The sequence below is a fragment of the Colossoma macropomum genome, unplaced genomic scaffold (assembly GCF_904425465.1).
Source record: "Colossoma macropomum unplaced genomic scaffold, Colossoma_macropomum, whole genome shotgun sequence".
NCBI lineage: Eukaryota > Metazoa > Chordata > Actinopteri > Characiformes > Serrasalmidae > Colossoma > Colossoma macropomum.
The window spans coordinates 29,425,024-29,445,318 of NW_023494795.1; the positions used below are offsets into that span (position 1 = coordinate 29,425,024).

At 37.5% G+C, this 20,295-nt stretch overlaps 1 protein-coding gene across 1 annotated transcript; it reads left to right on the forward strand.

Annotated features, from left to right (window-relative positions):
* Window positions 1–7,738: 7,738 nt before the first annotated feature.
* clu (clusterin) lies at window positions 7,739–18,300 on the forward strand. The gene is made up of 9 exons (XM_036582133.1): window positions 7,739–7,836; window positions 11,221–11,347; window positions 12,311–12,459; window positions 13,760–13,930; window positions 14,815–15,217; window positions 15,485–15,625; window positions 15,824–16,050; window positions 17,530–17,705; window positions 17,998–18,300. The coding sequence occupies exons 2-9, from the start codon at window positions 11,260–11,262 to the stop codon at window positions 18,008–18,010; spliced, it is 1,368 nt and encodes a 455-aa protein (XP_036438026.1). The 5' UTR covers window positions 7,739–7,836; window positions 11,221–11,259; the 3' UTR covers window positions 18,011–18,300.
* Window positions 18,301–20,295: the final 1,995 nt, after the last annotated feature.

Sequence of the window (20,295 nt, forward strand, 5' to 3'; positions counted from 1 at the left end):
AGCATAGCCTGCTCAGCTGTCAACAGAGGTTTGAAAATGGAAATGCAAAAATAGTACAACTGGTTTTGATACCTAAAACCTCATAAACATAAATAAAATACATTGAAGAGACAGAATATGGGCCCTTTAAGTAATTTCTAGAATAAAAATAAATGGCCCATATTGTATCCGTCATGCTGAAGGAATGAGAGGCATGTGAAAAAGATGTTCTTTCTGCCTCATTAGCAGGTGAGAATGGTTAAAGTCTACAAACTGCTGCTAATTTCTCTCGCAGACCGCCACATGTGTGGCTGAGGAGAATTCCCTTTAGCAGACCACAGGTTTGAGTAAGAATGTAATAACTTCAAGACCACCAGCTTAGATCTGCCTGCCAAACCATACGATTCACAGACAAATAAAGTGTGAGTGTTAATGAGCTTTCACAGAGCAATCTAACACATGATTTATGCACAAACTGATTTAGATGCCAATTAGGTAGAGAAGTGCTGCAGGTTTGGTAGAGATATGGAAAGTACATTGTCTATTTTTTTTAATAAATAATGCTTGGTATGAATTTGTTGTTACAAGCATACAGAGAAAAAAACCTGAAAAAAAGTTTTTGGGTTGCATCTCCAGAAGCTAATACAAATCATTTTTATGATACTAACCATATTACTTCAGTACTACAGAGTATCAAAGTATTTCTTGTCATTCAATACCAAACTATTGAGTAAGTATCAGCATCTGTGAGCCAACAGGCATGCTCGTTCCAAAAAGTACGTAAATAACATTTTTTGCCTGACCATTTTCTTTAATCCCAGATGGTTGCCATGAAGTAGACCTTGTAGAAGAAGGCTGCGGTTTCTAAGGTCACTGCCTATAAAACAAAGCCACTGACCTTTAACCCTCAACTGCTTCATATGTAAGGCTCCTGGCCCTCCTCCAGAGCACATGCTTGTGCAGTACATGCACATTCTGTGGTAAAAGAAAGGTTAAAACAGTTTTTAACTCATATTATTAATACATGTTCAGATCAATCAGTGAGCAAGTGTTCATCTCTAACACATGAATCACTGCCACCCTGTGGACAAAAGGAGCAACAATCTGTAAAAATTCATATGGGAGTTAGGTAGAGAGGTGCTGCAGTGTTGGAGGGGATTAGGATATGGAAATTACTTTATCTGTGTTTTTTTACATAAATAATGCTTGGTATGAATTCCTTGTTACATGCTACAGGCTATTTTCCCCCAAATGCTCATTAGTTCACAGTCAGTAATCAGAGAGCCTCTGTTCAACTGTAACACGCGAAACACTGCCACCCAGTGGACAAACGAAAAAAAAAACTTAGATCAGCCAGTTACAAAGCATGTTAAAGTAAAATGAACTCTTTTGACATGAGCCCAAACTATTTTCAAATTCTCTGTGTTTTTAAGAGTGGTCTTATATAATTCCATACACTCCCACCTAAAATCATTCACTCATTTCAATGTAAATGTATTTTTTAATAAGTTTTAATTTTTTTTAAGTTTTAATAAGGCTTTTTCATGAAGGCCCACAGTTGACCTACAACAGTAGTATAACTGAACTGGCTTCTAGGAGAAGGACACTGCAGAAAATAGAATTTATTGGCAAGTAAAATGATCTCAAATCTAGTCAATATATTTAAAGTGTCTGATTATGAGATTGCTGTGGGGATATTAGAAGACTATTTGATTTATTAACATCATTAACCTAGATGTTTTGATTTGTTTTAAGTTATTTTATCTTATAAAATTATAACTGGTCTTAATCTATTGGCAGATAATTTTGCTTGTTTAAGAGAAATTATCTGCCAATGAGACAATTTCTAAAAAGAAGCAGACCAATATTATACTGTCCTTACAACAATCTCGTAAAGAGAGATGTCAGACATGTCGACTATGTTTAAGATGTTTTCACTTGACAGGATATCATTTTTTGCAGTGTATATTCAGTGAACTCTAATCTCCGGCCTTGTTCTCCTATTAAACAAGTACCAGTGAAACTCAGCAACTCTTCACTTTTTACGATTCTTCAGATATTATTATTCATCATGACTGACTATTCACTATTCATAAACACCATAAAAAGAAATTAACCTACACACAGTAGAGGTGTAATAATGCATCTGAAGTGGAGATTCAACAGCATCAATTCTGGAATGTTAGAGCCAATTATAATCCATTATTGTAATATTCAATAAAGTAACAATAAAAAACACAAAGATCTTATGAATTATGTGCATTATGTGGATATTATGTACATTTAAAGACAGGACACTTCTCTTTTTTCATTAAGGACAAGAAGCGAGAGAGAAAAGGTTGCTAAGGCATGTCTGCTGACACACAGGAGAATCACAATGCTCAACAACAGATTTAAATCACTTCTGACTCACTCAAAGCAAGACGGAACAATCCACAGCTGTGCTCTCCTGACATTTCATTTCCTCCAGGCTGGAGACACCCAGCAAAACAACTTTTAACCTCTAGACATGACGAGTAATGACATGCACCAAGCCACCACCTCATTAACTACTGCCTGTCTTCACCACAGAGGTAACATTCAGACTGCCTAGAATCTGCAGCAGTGAATTCTAGAGCAGCATGACCTCTGTCATCATCTAACAGCAAAACACTGTTTATCATCCAAACCCTATAACACGGAACACATTACAGGTTAATCTGTGGCAGCTCTATTGGACCCACCTTCGCTCTTTTGATTTTTTTCTGATTCAGCCTATAGACTTAGAACAGATACCAGTTATAATGATAAACCATGCCATAAAACCCCACTTTAATCATACCGTTTCAGTTTTTAATCATTCTGATCAGAATATACAGTAGAGATATTCGTGCTCCACCCACAAATGCATTCTATCATAACAACTGTTGGACAAGCTTTACAGAATGCTAACAAAAATTGCATCGAACCTGAGAAACTGTAGCACACAACTTTTTGTCAAAGTACCTAAATTCTAAATTCTACATATATGTGTGTGTATATACATATAAATATAAATTATATATATATATATATATATATATATATATATATATATATATATATATATATATATATATATATATATATATTAGCTACAACATATATATATATATATATGTATATATACACCAACACACACACACACACTATATGCAGTTTCTAGTTTAAATGGGCCATAAAGCTGGATTTTGCTGTTGTAGCTAATCAGACTGGAAACGACAACAATTTGCCAACATGCTAACATTAGCTCAATAAAGTATCCTAAAAGTGTTGAAAATATATATAATTTGAAAGTAATTATGTACGTTAATATTTGATGCTAGAATTCTTCATTACTCATTAAGTTAATAATAATAATAAATAATAGTAAAATATTTCACAAATGATAAAAAATTACTTTAGTGACTGCATTTATATTAAATTAACAGAGCTCAGAGTCTAAGATGACACCCAGGTTTCATACTTCATGTTTGGTATACAAAGCTAAAGAACTGAGCTTCTTATAAATCAGCTTTCTCTGAGTTCTAGTACCAAGGATGAGTATTGCAGTTGTTTCATGATTTAGTTGCAGAACATTTTGTGACATCCACTGAGAAATATCTGACACACAGCTGGTGAGCCTGTCAAGAGAGCCTTGATCATCAGAAGGAATAAAAATGTATAATTGTATGTTGTCAGCATAGCTATGAAAACTGATATCATGTTTCCTAAAGACATCACCAAGAGGTAACATGTGCAAAGAGAACAGCAAAGGCCCTAAAACTGAACCTTGAGAGACTCCACAAGTTAAAAGTGAAAAGAAGTAAAACAAGCAAAAACAAAAAACAAACAAACAAAAAAACACATTTGTTGGTGGAGCATGGATATAGGCTCCTGCTACAAACTCACTGCAAAGTACACTCCAGGTCAAGACATATTTGAGATAGTGCTGAGTAGTGCTGGAGATAATTTCAAATGTATTCAAACTGTATTTTTTGCCTTTACAGAAATACAAGAGATTTTTTCAATAAAAAGTCTATCAGTGGTATTAGTAGGCAATATATGTGTGCACCCACAACTTACTTGTATCTGTAACACAGTTGGCGAAATAAGTGATTCTGATTTTATAGGAAAATAATTAGCACAATATTTTCTTGTTAAAAAAAATCATGATTTTCAAATTATATCTCCAACCTCCCCACCCCCAAACACATGGTCTCCTGCCATTTAGACCTACTTTCTACTCTGTATTTTGTTGGTTTTTGTATGGTTTTTAAATAATCTTTAATAAAAATCTTTGATGAAAATCACAGATTAATTAATGTAATACTGAATAACTTTTTCACCAATTGCTTTAAGAGGATACTGCAAACAGTGCATTCGTTAGCTCCTGCTGGATTAGGCTCATTGCTCTTTCTTCTCTTTGAACAAAGAACACAAACGCATGACTTACATGCATATTCTCCCTCTTAATGAACAATTTCGGATAGCTAAAGGTGTGTAAGAGATTTCCAAAGCATGTCCACGTGCTTTATATGTTAAAAACCTGGAATTTAGCTGTAGATTACCGTGGGAAAACATTAAGTATCATAATTTCATCATTTTACAAATCATCTCAACCATTTGGACATTAGAAAGGGGGAATATAGCAGACAGTGGGGAATTTACTGTACTGTAGCCTAACAAAACATGGCAATGATTAATTGTTGTAAAGGTAAAAAGAAATAAAACATCATATGTGCATATTATTTAATCTAGTTTAGCAAACTGTTTAACCTTAAATCAGTCCTCCACAGTTCTCTGTCAGTTCTCTTTCCCAACGCAGTGATTATCGCCTTTGAATCATCCTCATTGGCTTCTTTGTCAATCAATGCTGATATTCATTTGCATTACCTTATCGCCCAGGCCTACAGTATAGTACCTGTGGTGAAATGATTTCAGCATATCGCTGCTGTTGGAACAAAACCTCGTATCTCCATTTTTGTCGTTTTTCAGTTTTTGACATAATTTGAAAAAGCCTGTTGGCCTTTGCATTTCTTGAAAAATTTTGTGATGAATGGGCCAAAAGAACTGACCCAGGGCTACTATGAAAAAAGTCTGTTTCCATTGACTTACAATAAATGTAAAGTATGTTTCTTCCTTTTCCTGTAAAGTTAACATTTTGGAGACATGAGGTTTTGTTATGACAGCAGTGATATTTTAACATGATTGTGATAATATCGAAAAATGTAAACTTTTTGGTGACTAATATCATGATTTTTCATAATTTTCATGTCGTCCCATTCCTACTCACCATGATATTCTTCTGCTTCGGCTAGAGCTTGGGTCACTTTAAGTCCTGAATGAGGTTACATAATGATTTTACGTCACAGGAAAAAATAAAGCCCACTCAGAGCAGGGCTGCAGACTTGGCAGTGCATTGATATGGAATAAAGTCTGGTCTGAATCTGGCCACTCATTCACAATCTGCCTTTCATTAGCTGCAGAATGTCAGTTTACTTGTGCACACTCATCTGGATTCCTGCACTCATTAGTTGATGTGCACTTTGCCTTGCATGTATTACTGTAGTAGACACTAATGCAAAAGTAATGCAGATATTCATAACTCCTGCAGCTTCAGTAGGCCAGTGGATTTCAAAGCCACAGCTGAAGTGGCTCAGCTGATGATTCACTGCTTCACAATGCAGGCGCTTCAACACTGAATCAACTAATGGTACAGATTTGTGGCTTTGACCGTAAAACGCTGGAGCCTGTTTCCTGTAATCTCTCTTTCAGACCTGCAGTGCTGCCCCACTTCTGAATGAACTGCTTTCTTCTGAACTGATTCTCTCAATAAACCTACGGAACTGTATCACGTGTTGATTAAATCAAACTTTTTTTTGTAGTATTTATTGTCTACAACCATGCTATACGCCACAGATGTCTAATGAAATTCAACTCATAATATTTCACAATTAAACCCCTTATATGGCCAGAGCCCTAAGTTTTATTGCACACTTCTATAAACTATGAATAGCTCAGTCAGTTTGTATTGAGGTCCCTGTAGCTACTGAATTATAAGCCTTAGTATGTAATAGGCCTGGATTTTAAGGGGTTAAGCTCATAAAATCATTATTCATCATGACACAATGTGACATATTAAGGCATTAACCCCTTAAAATCCCAGGCTTATTACATACTAAGTTTCATTATTCAGTAACTACTGGGACTTCGATGCAAACTGGTTGAGCTATTCTTAGGTTATAGAAGTACTAAAACTTTGGACCCACCAGTGCGGCCTGGCCATCTAAGGGGTTAAACATGTAAGGTCATGGCATTCACAGAATAATTTGCTATCTCTTTGGATTCACCTCCCTCTGTGGATTTTACAGCCCTCATTCACTTGGCCTAGCCATGTCCACTGGGCAGATTCCCCAACTCCATCTTAAGGGCTGTCCTATTATTTAACTAGCTCAAGTGAAGTTTAAGGGCAGAGGAATGAAGTGTCAACTTCTGTAGCAGAACTTGCCCAGAAATTAGTGCAATCTGATTCATTTACCTTTTCAAATCACCCCCCTGCAAAAAGAAAAATGCTTATTAAAAATGCTGCTTACAAACCACAGCACTAAGCTGCTTAAATATGCTTAATATTTCAAAACCATAGCATTCGATTTGCTGAACCTTGGGTTGCAAACTACTCCATCTGCTCATCTGCAACATTATTACTTTTCTCTGCTAGCATGCTAATCAGCAAGCTTAAGTCTACACAGCTAACTATGTGCACTTCGTGTCGAGTAAAAGTTGACGGGGTATTTTTAAAAAGTACTGAAACCAACTCTGTGAGTAGTTAGCAAGACTAACTTTCTGTGCTGAATGTCCTTGTATATGGAGGAGAGGACATGGATGGAAGATGGAATCTCAAAGAATTAGGCTGAATCTCAGTTGGCCCCCTACTCCCCTTATATAGTGCACTATATAGTGTCATTTATAATATTCTGGCTTCTACACCCAAATAGAACAAAATTGTCCAATATAGAATTGTGCACATGTGGCTGAATCCAAAATAGCTACTTGTTAGACATGATGCCCTATTTAAATGTGGGAGCCAGTATTTTTCACATTTTGAATTTTGTGGTGCACTTTGTAGGGAGTGGAGAGCCTTTTGAGATTTAGCCTTGGTAATTGGCTACTTATCTCATGCATCTCTCTTCTGTATGATCTTAGTCTCTTGGTTTTACTTGGTAAACATGTAAACGAATCCTGCTGTGTCCTAGCTGCACCATCCAGTGCGGCCCAGAGGAGGATGCAGACTCTTTTTGAGTCTTGGTTCGGTGGTTCTTCCTAATGCTTTTAAAGAGGTTTTCCTTTAGAGGCTCAGGCGTTCTTCCTTGTGCTCTTAGAGAGGTTCTCCTTTTGAGGGCTTAGTTGTTCTTCCTCATGTTCTTAGAGAGGTTCTCCTTTTGAGGCTCAGAGGTTCTTCCTCATGCTTTTAAGGAGGTTCTTTCTTTAGAGGCACAGGGGTTCTTCTTCATGCTCTACAAGAGGTTCTCTTTTTAAGGTTCAGAGGTTCTTCCTCATGCTTTAAGAGAGGTTCTCCTTTTGAGGCTCAGTGGTTCTTCTTCATGCTCTTCATGTTATTCATGAGTGAGATGCAGCTATTTCTGGAAATATTTTGCTGGACCTGGTCCTGGTCCTGACGACGCAGCACTGCTGCCCACTAGTGGCCATATGCTTTATTACCCTGAAAACATTGCACAACTTCTGGAAAAGTCCAAAGCCACGAGGATATGAATCACACCGCCCACAGCCTCCGGTATAAATAGAGAGGCAGGAGCCTTCCAGCTGCAGGAGGAAGAGCGCGCGTACATCCACAGCTGGGTAAGTGCTGCATTGTTTACAGGAGAGAGAGAGAGAGATGATGGGTTGAGGGTGCATAGATGCCTTTGCGGAACATGCATCTGAACCTGCATTAATATAATACCATAGCTAATCCGGATGCATCCTCACCTTTTTGTTTTTAGTTATTTTAACAGTGTACGTGTCCTTCATTAATAACAGCGCATGCATGCATCTGTATACGTCATTAAAAATGACTTTATTAATACATGCCCGTATGTATGTGTTTATTTATTTATTTTCTAATCTCCCTATGAACGTTTTGCGCAGCTATATTATTTACATTTTAACACTTTTGTAAACATAAAAACAATGCATGCATTTTTAATGCATATTCTAAAGCTGTGTTTTGTTGCATGTCTTATTCTGCACAACACGTTGAAAACAGTGAATGCTCATGGTTGAAAACCACGTAAACAGCATTGCTCATCCTACTCTGCACAGCATGACCAAGCATTAAATAGATACATAGATAGATAGATAGATAGAAAGACAGATAGATAGATAGATAGATAGATAGATAGATAGAGATAGACAGATAGATAGATAGATAGATAGATAGATAGATAGACAGACAGATTTAACTAATACTCCTGCAGTGTTGTCCCGTGATTGAGGGCAGTCAGTTGAACTGTGTTTGTGTGCATCTTGCCTGAGAGAATGTGTATTGATTTTTCAATGCAGAGGGGAATTTGACTCCCTGTCCCAAATGGTGGTGGTGGTGGTGGGGTGTGTGTGTGTGTGTGTGTGTGTGGGGGGGCGCACAGGGTCAGCTGCGTCCTCACTGCAGCACAACTTCAGCCTCATGAAAACAAGCAAATCCCTCCCAGCTTAGGCCAGACCATCTGCAGAGTAGAGCAGAGCTGCTTTACTTTAATATAACCACTCCTATTTTTTTCTGTTTATCCTTGATCTCTTCAAAACAGAGGCTGTGAAGCATTAAACACTGTCCAGAATGTACTGTAGCAAAAGCAGATAAGGCAGAGTTAAACATGCACAAGAGAGGCTACATAAAGCAGCAAAATGACAAATGTAAAAGTGTTAAGACAACTGAAGTTAAATAAATGAAATATCATGAGCTGTGCTGCGTTGGCCTGCACTGTCCCACAGTGTACAGCCATCAGCTCATATTGTCCACATCTCTGCAGGGAGTTCAGAGGGCTGTGTGCTTCTTATGTAACTAAGGCTCCCTGCTTTAATCTGGCAAAAGTTCTGAGCTTTTCTGCATGCACTAACTCAGCATGCAGGTACTCTGCAGAAAACAGTTCTATCAGCCAACCCCACGTCACTAGCGGTACCATAAGTGGATTATCAGAAACGGGTTGAAAAGGCACCAAAAAAGTGTTCTTCTATTGTCACAATGTCAAGCTTGTAATAAAAGAAGAACCCTTTTTTGGTGCTATATAGAACCCATTTCAACAAAGTTCTATATACAACCCTTTTCAACACATTCACCATCAATCTGAAGAACCCTTTAATGATGCAAAGAACGCTTCTATAAATGTTATAGAACCATTTTCTTGACTAAAGAACCCTTGAAGAACAGTGACTCCTACTCTGAGAAGCTTCATAAAAACAATAGTAGGGTGTAGTTTGAGTTATTCAATGAAACTGGTTTTTAAGCTTAGCGTTTAAAAAATTGGATTGTATCAGCTGATACACCAGAAAAGAAATGAAAAAGTGGTATCCTGCCATCTCCAATGACTCTCTGGGTCAACCCCTTAGCAGTTAGTACATGACTAGCATAACAGTTCCAGTCAACCCATGTAGCTAGGAGTTAACATGACTAGTCATAAGTTTCTCATTAAAATGGACTGTGAACAAGTGAGCATCTTTGACTATGACACAATTTATCATCATTATCATCATTATCATCATCATGATCTAGTCCATGTATGGACAGAGTGCAAATGAGGAAAATAGCCTGAGGGAAAGTAATTCAGCTGCGTATGTACTCACATGCACACACAAGCATTTTCAAACAGATATAATATACTCTAACCTAGGGTGCTGGATTCAGTAAAATATTAAATCACAATACTACAAGATATTTTCACAATGCTTAACATGCATCAGGATGTTTAGTTTTTTTAGAGGTTTGATAAGCTTGAATAGAAAAAAGAACCACTAGTGCCAAAATACTGTTAAAAACTATGAATACAGTGACACTCAGTCCAATGAAACAGGACTAATTATGCTGTCTTTTTTTAATAAAACATGCAGTCAGTATTCTAACAATATCTCCCACATACTCAGTAAAACAAGTGACAATGTGACCTTGACAACAATAAATAAGATCATGCTGCCCACCCGTAACACCACCACACACAGACTAAAGCTTATCTGAATTGTAATGAAAGACTGGGGTAGCACAATTGTTTTCTTTCTAAACAGGCAGAAGATATGTACACAGTTTTAGAGGAAAGTTTGCTAAACCACACAAGAATCTTCTGCTTTGTCTCTGGTGGTTGCTGATAATTGAGGAAAGCTGATAAAGCTCTCAAAGCTGATAAAGCTATCAGCAAGAAGCAGGGGTGTTATTGGAATTTACACAATATTAACTGCAAAATCGCTGAACAAGAGTAAAAACATTTAGAATATATTCTAATAATACAGTGCTGTTCCATATGTTAGAGTCACCATTCAAAGGTTTGAAATGTTTTCAGTAATATAACCCATTTTTAGCAGATCAATATAAAGCATACTGCCAAACATTTTTCTTGGTTTCAATAATTTGTAAAAATATATAATAAATTTCCTGTGTGTTCAAGGTGTCCAGAAAGATTGGTAACAACTGAGAAAGCTGTAGAACACTGAGAATGAAGTAATAATAAATATAATATCCAGAATTAAGATTAAATTATTATCTAGAATGCCTCGGATGTTAAAAGTGGTGATGAAATCATCAATCATTGAGGCAGAGAATTTGAAATGCAATTGCAAATTTTCTAGGATTATATATATGTCCTAGACACCAATGTATTTTTCAATGTATTTTTCAATGCTGTTGTCATGAGTAGTGTTGCCCCCCTGCTGGGTCTTATCAGCATTACAAAAACAGAGAAAGTCACAGACAGTGGTCATCTGTTCCAGAACTAATAATAGCCCAAACACAAAGGAGCTCGCACTTGCTGGTAGAGAGTTAGAGCGTCTATGGCACGATGACTTGCACAATTGAAGTTGCTGCGGGAAAATAACCACATGCTGTAAACGTTACATAATGATAATAACAATCCAGCATGTTTACTTTCAAATGAAAAGTCAGTCTTGTGTCACTTTAACCATGACACACTGCAAGGCACTAGAAAAGTGATTCACTGTGATGACTCTTTCTGAAAGCTTTTAACATGCTCTGTTTTTCCTTAGTGTTTTTCTACAAAGGCTGGGCTCTGAGAGTGACCAAAGATGAGGGTGTGTTGGTCATTTCTGGGCCTTTCTCTCCTCTACATCTCTGCTGAGTGTCTGCTTCCCCCCTCCAAAGAGGATCTCCAGCGTAAGCATAATGGAACTGCTGGCTGTGCTTTTCACACTCATCCGAATACAGTTTAATCTCTCAAAAAAAAGAAAAACAAAAAAACAGAGGACCTTCAAGCAATAACTTAGCAAAACTATCAAATTCACACTTTGCTCAAATTTTGTGAATCAGCCAAATGGTGTCCGAAGAAGTTTTGCACTGTAGCTACGAGTCTAATGTAGCTAACAAGCAATGAAATATTAGCATTAACAATTAACATTGTTCAAACTACATGACTAAATCACACTGGTCTCAAATGAGTTGTTCCGTAATCTGAAATAGACTTGCTTATTTATGCAGTTTTAACAAAGATTTTGACTCTCACCAATGTTTTCTTATTTGGGATTTGTTATTAGGTAAGTGTGTGAACAATACTATGGTTTAAGAACACACCATAAATCTGACATAGACTTTTTCTTAAGATCTTTCCCAAGAATACATTTAAGAAAAAACTGAAATAATGAAGAAAGACCTGTTTTTCTGTTAATGTTCCTTTTGCTTTTATTTATGTAAAGTTCATTTAATTGCCTTTGTGTATGAAATGTGCTATATAAGTAAACTTCTCTTGCCCTTGATGTATTTGGTTTCTGACACTGTATGCTAAAAACAGTAAAAAACATCTTGAATTCTATACTTTAGTCCATGTTTATAGAGAACAGTGTGTCATACAGCGTAAGAAACCACATAAGTAAGTCTATATGATGTCACTTAACGACTTAACACAGTTAGGGGAAAACGTGTGATGATTTAGGCCTGCTGTTTGCATGATATTAAGCTGGTGGAAGTTAGCTTGTTAGCTACATTAGCCTCAGTGCAAAACTTCACAGTCACCTTTCCTGATTGACTGCATTCATAGTATTGTGTAAATTGTCTTTTTTTCAGACAAACTATCATTTTCACTGTGTTTCATGTAACTGGCTCACTGTATTCGCCTGTCCACAGAGATCTCCCAGACTGGGGAGAAGTACCTGGATAAGGAGATTGAAAATGCCATTAATGGAGTGAAGGAGATGAAGACAGTGATGGAGAAATCTGAGCAAGATCACAAGAAGTTCCTCTCTTCCCTGGAGAAAACCAAGAAACAGAAAGAGGTTAGAGAGAATTTCATACTGTGGACATAAATTACTTTTCTGTTCTGTTGCATTGCATTGTCACTATTTATCATCATGTGAAAACTTATATCATATTAGATGGGACAGTAAAAGGCACCTTTCCTTCCAGAAAAAAAGAAGAAATTACATAAAAACCCTGCAGTACAAACAGGTTTAAAGGATAACAGTAAAAAACACTTTTTTTTTGCTTTGTTATAATATTCATTAAGTGCTGATGGATGAATCAACTATTTGAACAACTTATTAGTCTTACAGTAATGTCTACCATTAAACTGATATTAATAGAGCTGATTATTAGATTATTATGTAAATGCTCATGAAGCATAACAGTTTTTATAAAAGGAATAATTCCAGTTATAAAATCTGATTGGTTGTGCTATCAACTCTATATTAATGCACTATTAATTAAAAAAGGAATGATCTTTTATCATTACTGTTAGAGCTTACTGTTAATTAACTACACTTCACAAATCAAATCACGTTTATTGTCACCTTTACACAGATGTGTCTTGGTTGCGTAGCTCCCTTGTAGTACTGAAATATACAAAAAAAAATAAGAAAAACTATATATATATATATATATATATATATATATATATATATATATATATATATATATATATACTTACACACACATTAGACTCTAAATATATACACATATACACATTAATATACACAAATATTGCACCATTCCAATGTACAGTAATATAAGTTATGAAACAAAAGCTATGACATGTATAGTTGTACACATTTGCATATATGCATTTTGTGAGGTAGATAAATGAGATGCAGGGTACACAGGGGACAGTATATATATATATATATATATTCCAGATTATACAAGATATGGATAGAATATGTACACTTTGTCAGTCTTTATGTGGAGGTATAGATTAGCTTGATTGTAGTTACAGTAAGATCTGAGTGACTCTGTTTGAGGCGTGGATGCGGTACGGACTGTCCATGGAGATCATCATGATGATTGCTTATTGTATTATTTACCTCGTAAATCACTAAAATTTAACTCAGATTGGCCAAAATCTAAACAAACGCACTTAAAGCCAAAAAAAAAACAACACAAAAACACATTCTCTGATTCTGGACTCCTTTCATTAATACATTCAAATATTTATTGTACATTGGTGTATTTTGTATGTTATCATGTCTAACAGCACCTCTTATCCATTACAAAAATGACTGTAGCGTACAGCGTCTCATTGCTTTACCTCCTGTATCTTCTGCAGGATAATTAGCTAAATTTTGTAAATTTGTGTGTTAGGATGCCCTGAAGGCCGCGCAGGATATGGAGGAGAAACTGGCTGAAGAACAGCGAGTGTGTAATGACTCTATGCAGGCGCTGTGGGAGGAGTGCAAGCCGTGTCTGAAGAACACCTGCATTAAATACTACTCCCGCACCTGCAGCAGCGGCTCCGGCTTGGTGGGCAGGCAGGTGAGACTATACGGGCCTCAAACTGTTATTGATGTATTTTACCTTCTTTACCTGTATTTCAATAGGCTGAAAAAGTTATTGTTATAGCTAAGTCACCATTTGAATGAATGCAACTTTCAATCACAGGAGCTGCAATTTTAATTATAGCCTACACTATCAACAGTGTTGTCTGAACAGATTTTAAGTGGGGAAATTTAAAGCGGTAACTCTGAGTTTTGAACTGCCGGTAGAGGCAACCAAACATCCATGTACTGGGTACAACACAACCAAAACTAACTGGCACATGTTCAGAAGGGTCTTTTGGGCCCAAAAAAAAACAGGTCTGGACCTTATTCTCTAAAAAAAAAGGCAATTTAAATTGCATTTACAATATTGGTCAGAAAAATCAGATTATTTTGCCCAAATCATTCAGCCCTACATTGTATTTCTGCTCACTGGCCACTTAAACTTCATAGCTCCACTATATAGGAGTACAGTTACAGAGCCCATCTGATGCTGCACAGTTTATCAGTCCCCTTCTACCCCCATTTATCACTGGTCAGTTCACAGGACTGCTGTTGAATGATTGCTCGGGTGGTGGACCATTCTCATTACTATTAGACATCCTTTCATCAGTGGTCAGATTTCGACCACAGATGTGCTCTTGGTTGGTTATTTTTAGGTGGTGGACCACTCTCTGATAAATTATGCTTTAGCAGATGGACTACACTCACTGGGAACCTACAAGTGTACCTATATCACTTTGTAATTATGCTAATAGTTAATCTAACACGTTTTGGACCCCTAATAGTAGGTGTACATGATAAAATGGCCAATAATTAAAGGTAAATACACCTAATAAACTCGACTCAACAACCACACCTTCCTGTGTGTCCATCTCTCAGCTGGAAGAGGTTCTGAACCGAACATCTCCCTTCTCCATCTGGATCAACGGTCAGAACATTGAGACTCTGGAGAAGGAGGACCAGCAGCAGAGCCAACACTTCCAGGACCTGGAGAAGCACTACAGTGAAGTGGCTGATGGAGTGGACAGCATCTTCATGGACAGTATGAGGGTGTTTGATCACATGCACTCGTTCCAGCCCTTGCACCAGCCCAACCCCTTCATCGGCCTCTACCACATGCCTAGCATCTTCAGCCGGCCGGCACGCGTCTACAGGTCCCCTCTCTATGACGCCGAGTTCCACGGCTTCCACAGCATGTTCTATCCCATGATGCAGAAGGCTCGCGATATCTTTGAATCATTCAAACCCTACATGGGCAGTGACATGGACTTCTCCACTGAAGGTAAATTTTACAAAAAGCTTTTCTAGCATATCATCAAAATGGTAAATTTACAGGGGGAAGGGGATGGAAGTGAGCATTTCTGAAATATGTTAATGTAATAAAAAAGGTTTGCTTTTCAAAGTTTGATCCATTCATCATGAAATGTTATTAAAGGGAAATGAAAAATGAAAGTTAAAATTTAGTTTTCTTATGACAGCGACAATAAATATAAGTGGTATGAAGGCAGGGTTTTGACAACACACCTCTACATTTGCCCTCATGTGACAGATGGCAGTGTGAACGAAGATGTCGTCATCACTAAGCCATTTGGGAATGATAAAATGACCTGCAGGGAGATTCGCCGTAACTCTGCAGGCTGCATCAAACTGCGAGAGGAATGTGAAAAATGCAAGGAGATCCAGCACATTGGTAAGCTCTCTGTCGAGACCTCATTATTTCATTCATGACCTTGTTCTGACCTTCTTTATGCTGCTGTTTTCTTCTAAACTGCATTCCATGTATGATAGCTGCAATATAAACACAAGTTAACTTATATTATTGTAATTCTTGAAAGATACGTTCTGAAGGTCAAACTTAAGATCAGCCTGGGCTGCTTCTCTTCTGCAGATTGTTCTGGAAAGAAGCCTCTGGAAGGCCCCCTGAAGGAGGAGTTGGAGAAGGCCCTGGCCATGGCTGAAAGATTCACTCAGGAGTATAACAGAATCCTTAAGCACTTTGAGGAGGAGATGTTCAACACTTCGAAGCTGCTGGACATGTTCAACAAGCAGTTCGGCTGGGTGTCCTCACTGGCCAACCGCACCCAGACTGACGATGGAATCTTTAAAATCCACGCGGTAAGCTCTGACGTAGGCTAAATGCCATCTTAGGCACTAATCAAGCTGGATTTATTTTACCAGGGGGAGGTTATGTAATGTAACATGTGGGATTTGACTTGTTGATTGGTTCTGGATGAAGTGTTTGTGTAATTGCCCCACTTTCCCTCGGGTAGCCCGGATGTTCACATCAGAGTTATACCTCAGTAACAATATCGACACTTCACATAGCTGTATCTATTATCAGGTCATTATATTAGCATTACTGTGAGGTGGATTGGAATGGAACTACTATTACTGAGGGAACTCGGGTTCAGTCAATTACAGAAGACTATTCACTCCACAATTATTGCTGTCAGACTATAAAAACTAAAAACATTGCAAATTCATACTGGATTAAATCACTCCACAATTATTACTGTCAGACTGCAAAAGCTGAAAACACTGCAAATTCATACTGGATTAAATCACTCCACAATTACTACTGTCAGACTGTTAAAACTACACACACTGCAGATTCATACTGGATTAAATCACTCCACAATTACTACTGTCAGACTGTTAAAACTACACACACTGCAAATTCATACTGGATTAAAATCTCTCCACAATTATTACTGTCAGACTGTAAAAACTACACACACTGCAGATTCATACTGGATTAATATCACTCCACAATTATTACTGTCAGACTGTAAAACTACACACACTGCAGATTCATACTGGATTAAAATCGCTCCACAATTATTACTGTCAGACTGTAAAAACTAAAAACAGCAGATTTATACTTCATTAAAATCTATCCACAATTACTATTGTCACACTATACAAACTACCCACTCTGCAGACTCATACTGGATTAAACTCACTCCACAATTAAACTCATTCCACAGTTATTACTGTCAAACAGTAAAACCTACACACTGCAGACCCATACTGGATTAAAATCTCTCCACAGTTATTACAGTCAGACTGTAAAAAGTTAAAAACACTGCGGATTCATACTGGATTAAAATCCAGGGTCTCATCTGTAATCACTCTTAAAGGAACTGTTCTATGAAAAATTTACTAAATACCTGCTTTGCCTGCCCTTCAAAAGCAGATAGACAGCCAAAACATTTTTGGTGTCAAAGTTTCTTTAGTTTTCCGCTGGAGCTTTAAGGCTAATAAGAGAAATTTGTCGCCCAAAAAGATTGTAGTTGAGATAGACTTCCATTACTTTTGAGCTACATTAGCCTTGTAGCTCCAGTGCAAATTAAAGAAGAAAACTGTGGAAACCAAACATGTCTTAGCTGTCTGACTTTTTGAGGAACTATTGCAGTACCTCCTCAGGTAATATATTCCAGCTTCAATAGGGCTCCTTTTAGAGCACAACATGCATGATAAAGTTTCATATCACATCACTTTTCTTAAAACCTAGTAACTCACATATTTTTTCAGCAGTGTGAAAAAATCAAGAGTATAGCAAGTAATCTAAAGCTGTTTTCTGGTTTAATAAAGGTCATATCTAAGACCATAGAGGACCCTGAGAAGCAAGCAGACACCAAAGTGTCAGTCAAACTGTTTGATGAGCCAGAAATGACCTTCACAGTGCCAGGAGACATCCCCTGGAACGACCCCAAATTCTCCGAAGTCGTGGCACAGGAGGCTCTGGACCGCTACAAACAGAACACTGTGTGAGTCTTCAAGAAATGATTTTCCCAGTGTCTTAAGAAAACTTTTTTTCCCATATTTATACATTTTTCAACTTTTATAACCACTAACTGTACTCTTAAATATTAATTGGACCAGTAGAAGTTTTGTGGAACTTTTTAAATGTGTTTAATCTGTGTTAACAGAAGTTAAAAATGTTTTCCTTTTTCCTGTGAAGTTACTATTTCAGATGCGATGTTTTCTTACAACAGTTTGTTGATGTGTTTTTACATTTATTATTTCATATTACTAATTTTTTTTTGTTGTTTTCTGTAGGGTTGTAAAGTAAATGTAATGATCCCAGGTGGAACTTCATGTCGGGGAATTGCCAGAACAACTTCACAAGTCACTACCAGTCACCGAAAGAAATGTAATAAGCTTTTTCTGCATTAATATCTCACAACATACTGAAAGCTGTTCTACTTACCCAGCTGGATATCCTCTCCCTGCTGTATGATCCTCAACTAGGCATCAAGAGAGATCCTCAGGAGTTTGTATGAAAACAAAAGTGCTTCTGATGATCTAGAAATAATCAGCTGTATATTGAAAAATGTTAATAAAATGAGTAATGGAGTCAAATGCCTTGTTTCCCTTTCCATATGAATTTCTGTAAGGATACAGGACAAGTGCATAAGAGTAATTTGGCAAGCTGTTTTGAATATGAGCTAGTCATTTTTCTGTAGAAAATCAAATAATCAGAGAGGTGAGGGGGTCCTTTTTGTGTTGCATGACAGCTGAGATTTGTCAAAACTAAAGCAAGCACATGCAATACTTAGCTGGTGACAAGGTGAATCTAATACACAGCCCTCAGCTTGAATGCGCAATGTGTCATCTGTTAATCACCAGCACAATGTTGGTATTCGCTTTACTGATACAGAAGCCTGCAAAATGCACAAGGGTGTAACACTTACTGTGTGCTGTGAGCATCCTGACCAATCACAGTTCCAGATAAGGTTCTGTGGGTGTTCTGATGAATCAAGGTATTCATGCAATCCAACAAAAATAACCAAAATAACACAGACCCATCTTTAAAGTAGACCCAAGTCAGAAATCACAGCACATTTTTCTTCTGTACTATATTTCTGAGTGAAAGTATCAGGGACGATCTCTGAGCTTGCTGAGAGTTTTCTCACCATCAGTGGTGGGAGAGATATGACATTACTGGTTAATAATACTTCCCCCAGCTCACCACTCTGAGGTAATGAAAAATCTGAAGATGTTTCAGAAGCAGGGGAAGTCATTACATTTTGATTGAAGATCACAGGAGTTCAAGAATTTTGTCTTTTAAATGATGTATGATGAAGTATGGTTAAAGATGAATTGCACGTTCTGCTTCTGGAGTGTTAGTGTGTGTTATGCTGGTATGAATTGGACACAGCAGTGCTGCCGGAGCTTGTAAACAGTGTCCACTCACTGTCCACTTTACTAGATACTCCTATCTTGTTGGTCCACCTTGTAGATGTAAAGTCAGAGACGATAGCTCATGTGCTGCTGCAGTTTATGTTGGTCATCCTCTAGTCTCTTCATCAGTGGACACAGGATACTTGTCGGCTGGATACTTCTGGTTGGTGGACTATTCTCAGTCCAGCAGTGACATTGAGGTGTTTAAAAACTCCAGCAGCACTGCTGTGTCTGATCCACTTGTACCAGCGCAACACACACTAACACACCACCACCACGTCTGTCACTGCAGTGCTGAGATGGAACCACCACCCAATAAATACCTGCTCTGTGGGGGTCCTGACCTCTGAAGAACAGGGTGAAAGGGGGGATAAGCAGAGAAACAGATGGACTAGTCTGTAATTGTAAAACTACAAAGTGCACCTATAGGATAAATGGAGCTGTTAAATTGAGTGTAGATACAAGGAGGTGTATTTAATGAAGTGGCTGGTCAGCATATGACGACAATAGTAGATAATTCACTAACATCCCCAGAAGACATGTCCCTCACCAAGTTTGTTCTCTTTGAGTACTCTTTCAATTCACTCACAATCATCAGATTCATCCACTTGGGGAAGGGGTCTGAAGCACAAGCCACGTTCTTCTGCACATTGCATGCAATTACACATTTCCACCAGAGAGGTCTCCAAATCCCCAAACCTTACATAGTGCAGCTGTAATGCACTTTCAACAGCCACTTGAGCTTTCTATATCAACAAATCTCAAACACTTGAGCATAGTCAGAATTCACAACCAAGGAAAAGTTATTAAAATATTGTGCCATTTTTATTTTGTGTAAAAATCACACAGCTGCTAGTTCATTCTGCAGAGATACATCCATGCAGTTAAACATCTATGATCCCACAGCCATAATATAAGCAATTAAATAGAATATTTGCTGTTAGTCAGCAATTAATGCAAATTTACATATGAGACCAAAAGGTGTGTATCATACAATATACAACAAACCCCTTATACAGTACATCGACCTGAACAGCAGGAAAAGAAGGCTCACCTTGATTCAACACAGGGGGAGGATACATTAGTGTGAAAACCTGAACGACGGGAGTAAGGCTTCGAGGGCAGGGAAAGAAAACAGGAACGTTGGAGAAAACTAAACAAAAACAAAAACAA

Coding starts and splice junctions, on each gene's coding strand:
- clu (XM_036582133.1), top strand. CDS start 11,260: ATGAGGGTGTGTTGGTCATTTCTGGGCCTTTCTCTCCTCTACATCTCT. Junction 12,460..13,759: donor AAACCAAGAAACAGAAAGAG/GTTAGAGAGAAT, acceptor TTTGTGTGTTAG/GATGCCCTGAAGGCCGCGCA. Junction 15,626..15,823: donor CAAGGAGATCCAGCACATTG/GTAAGCTCTCTG, acceptor TCTCTTCTGCAG/ATTGTTCTGGAAAGAAGCCT.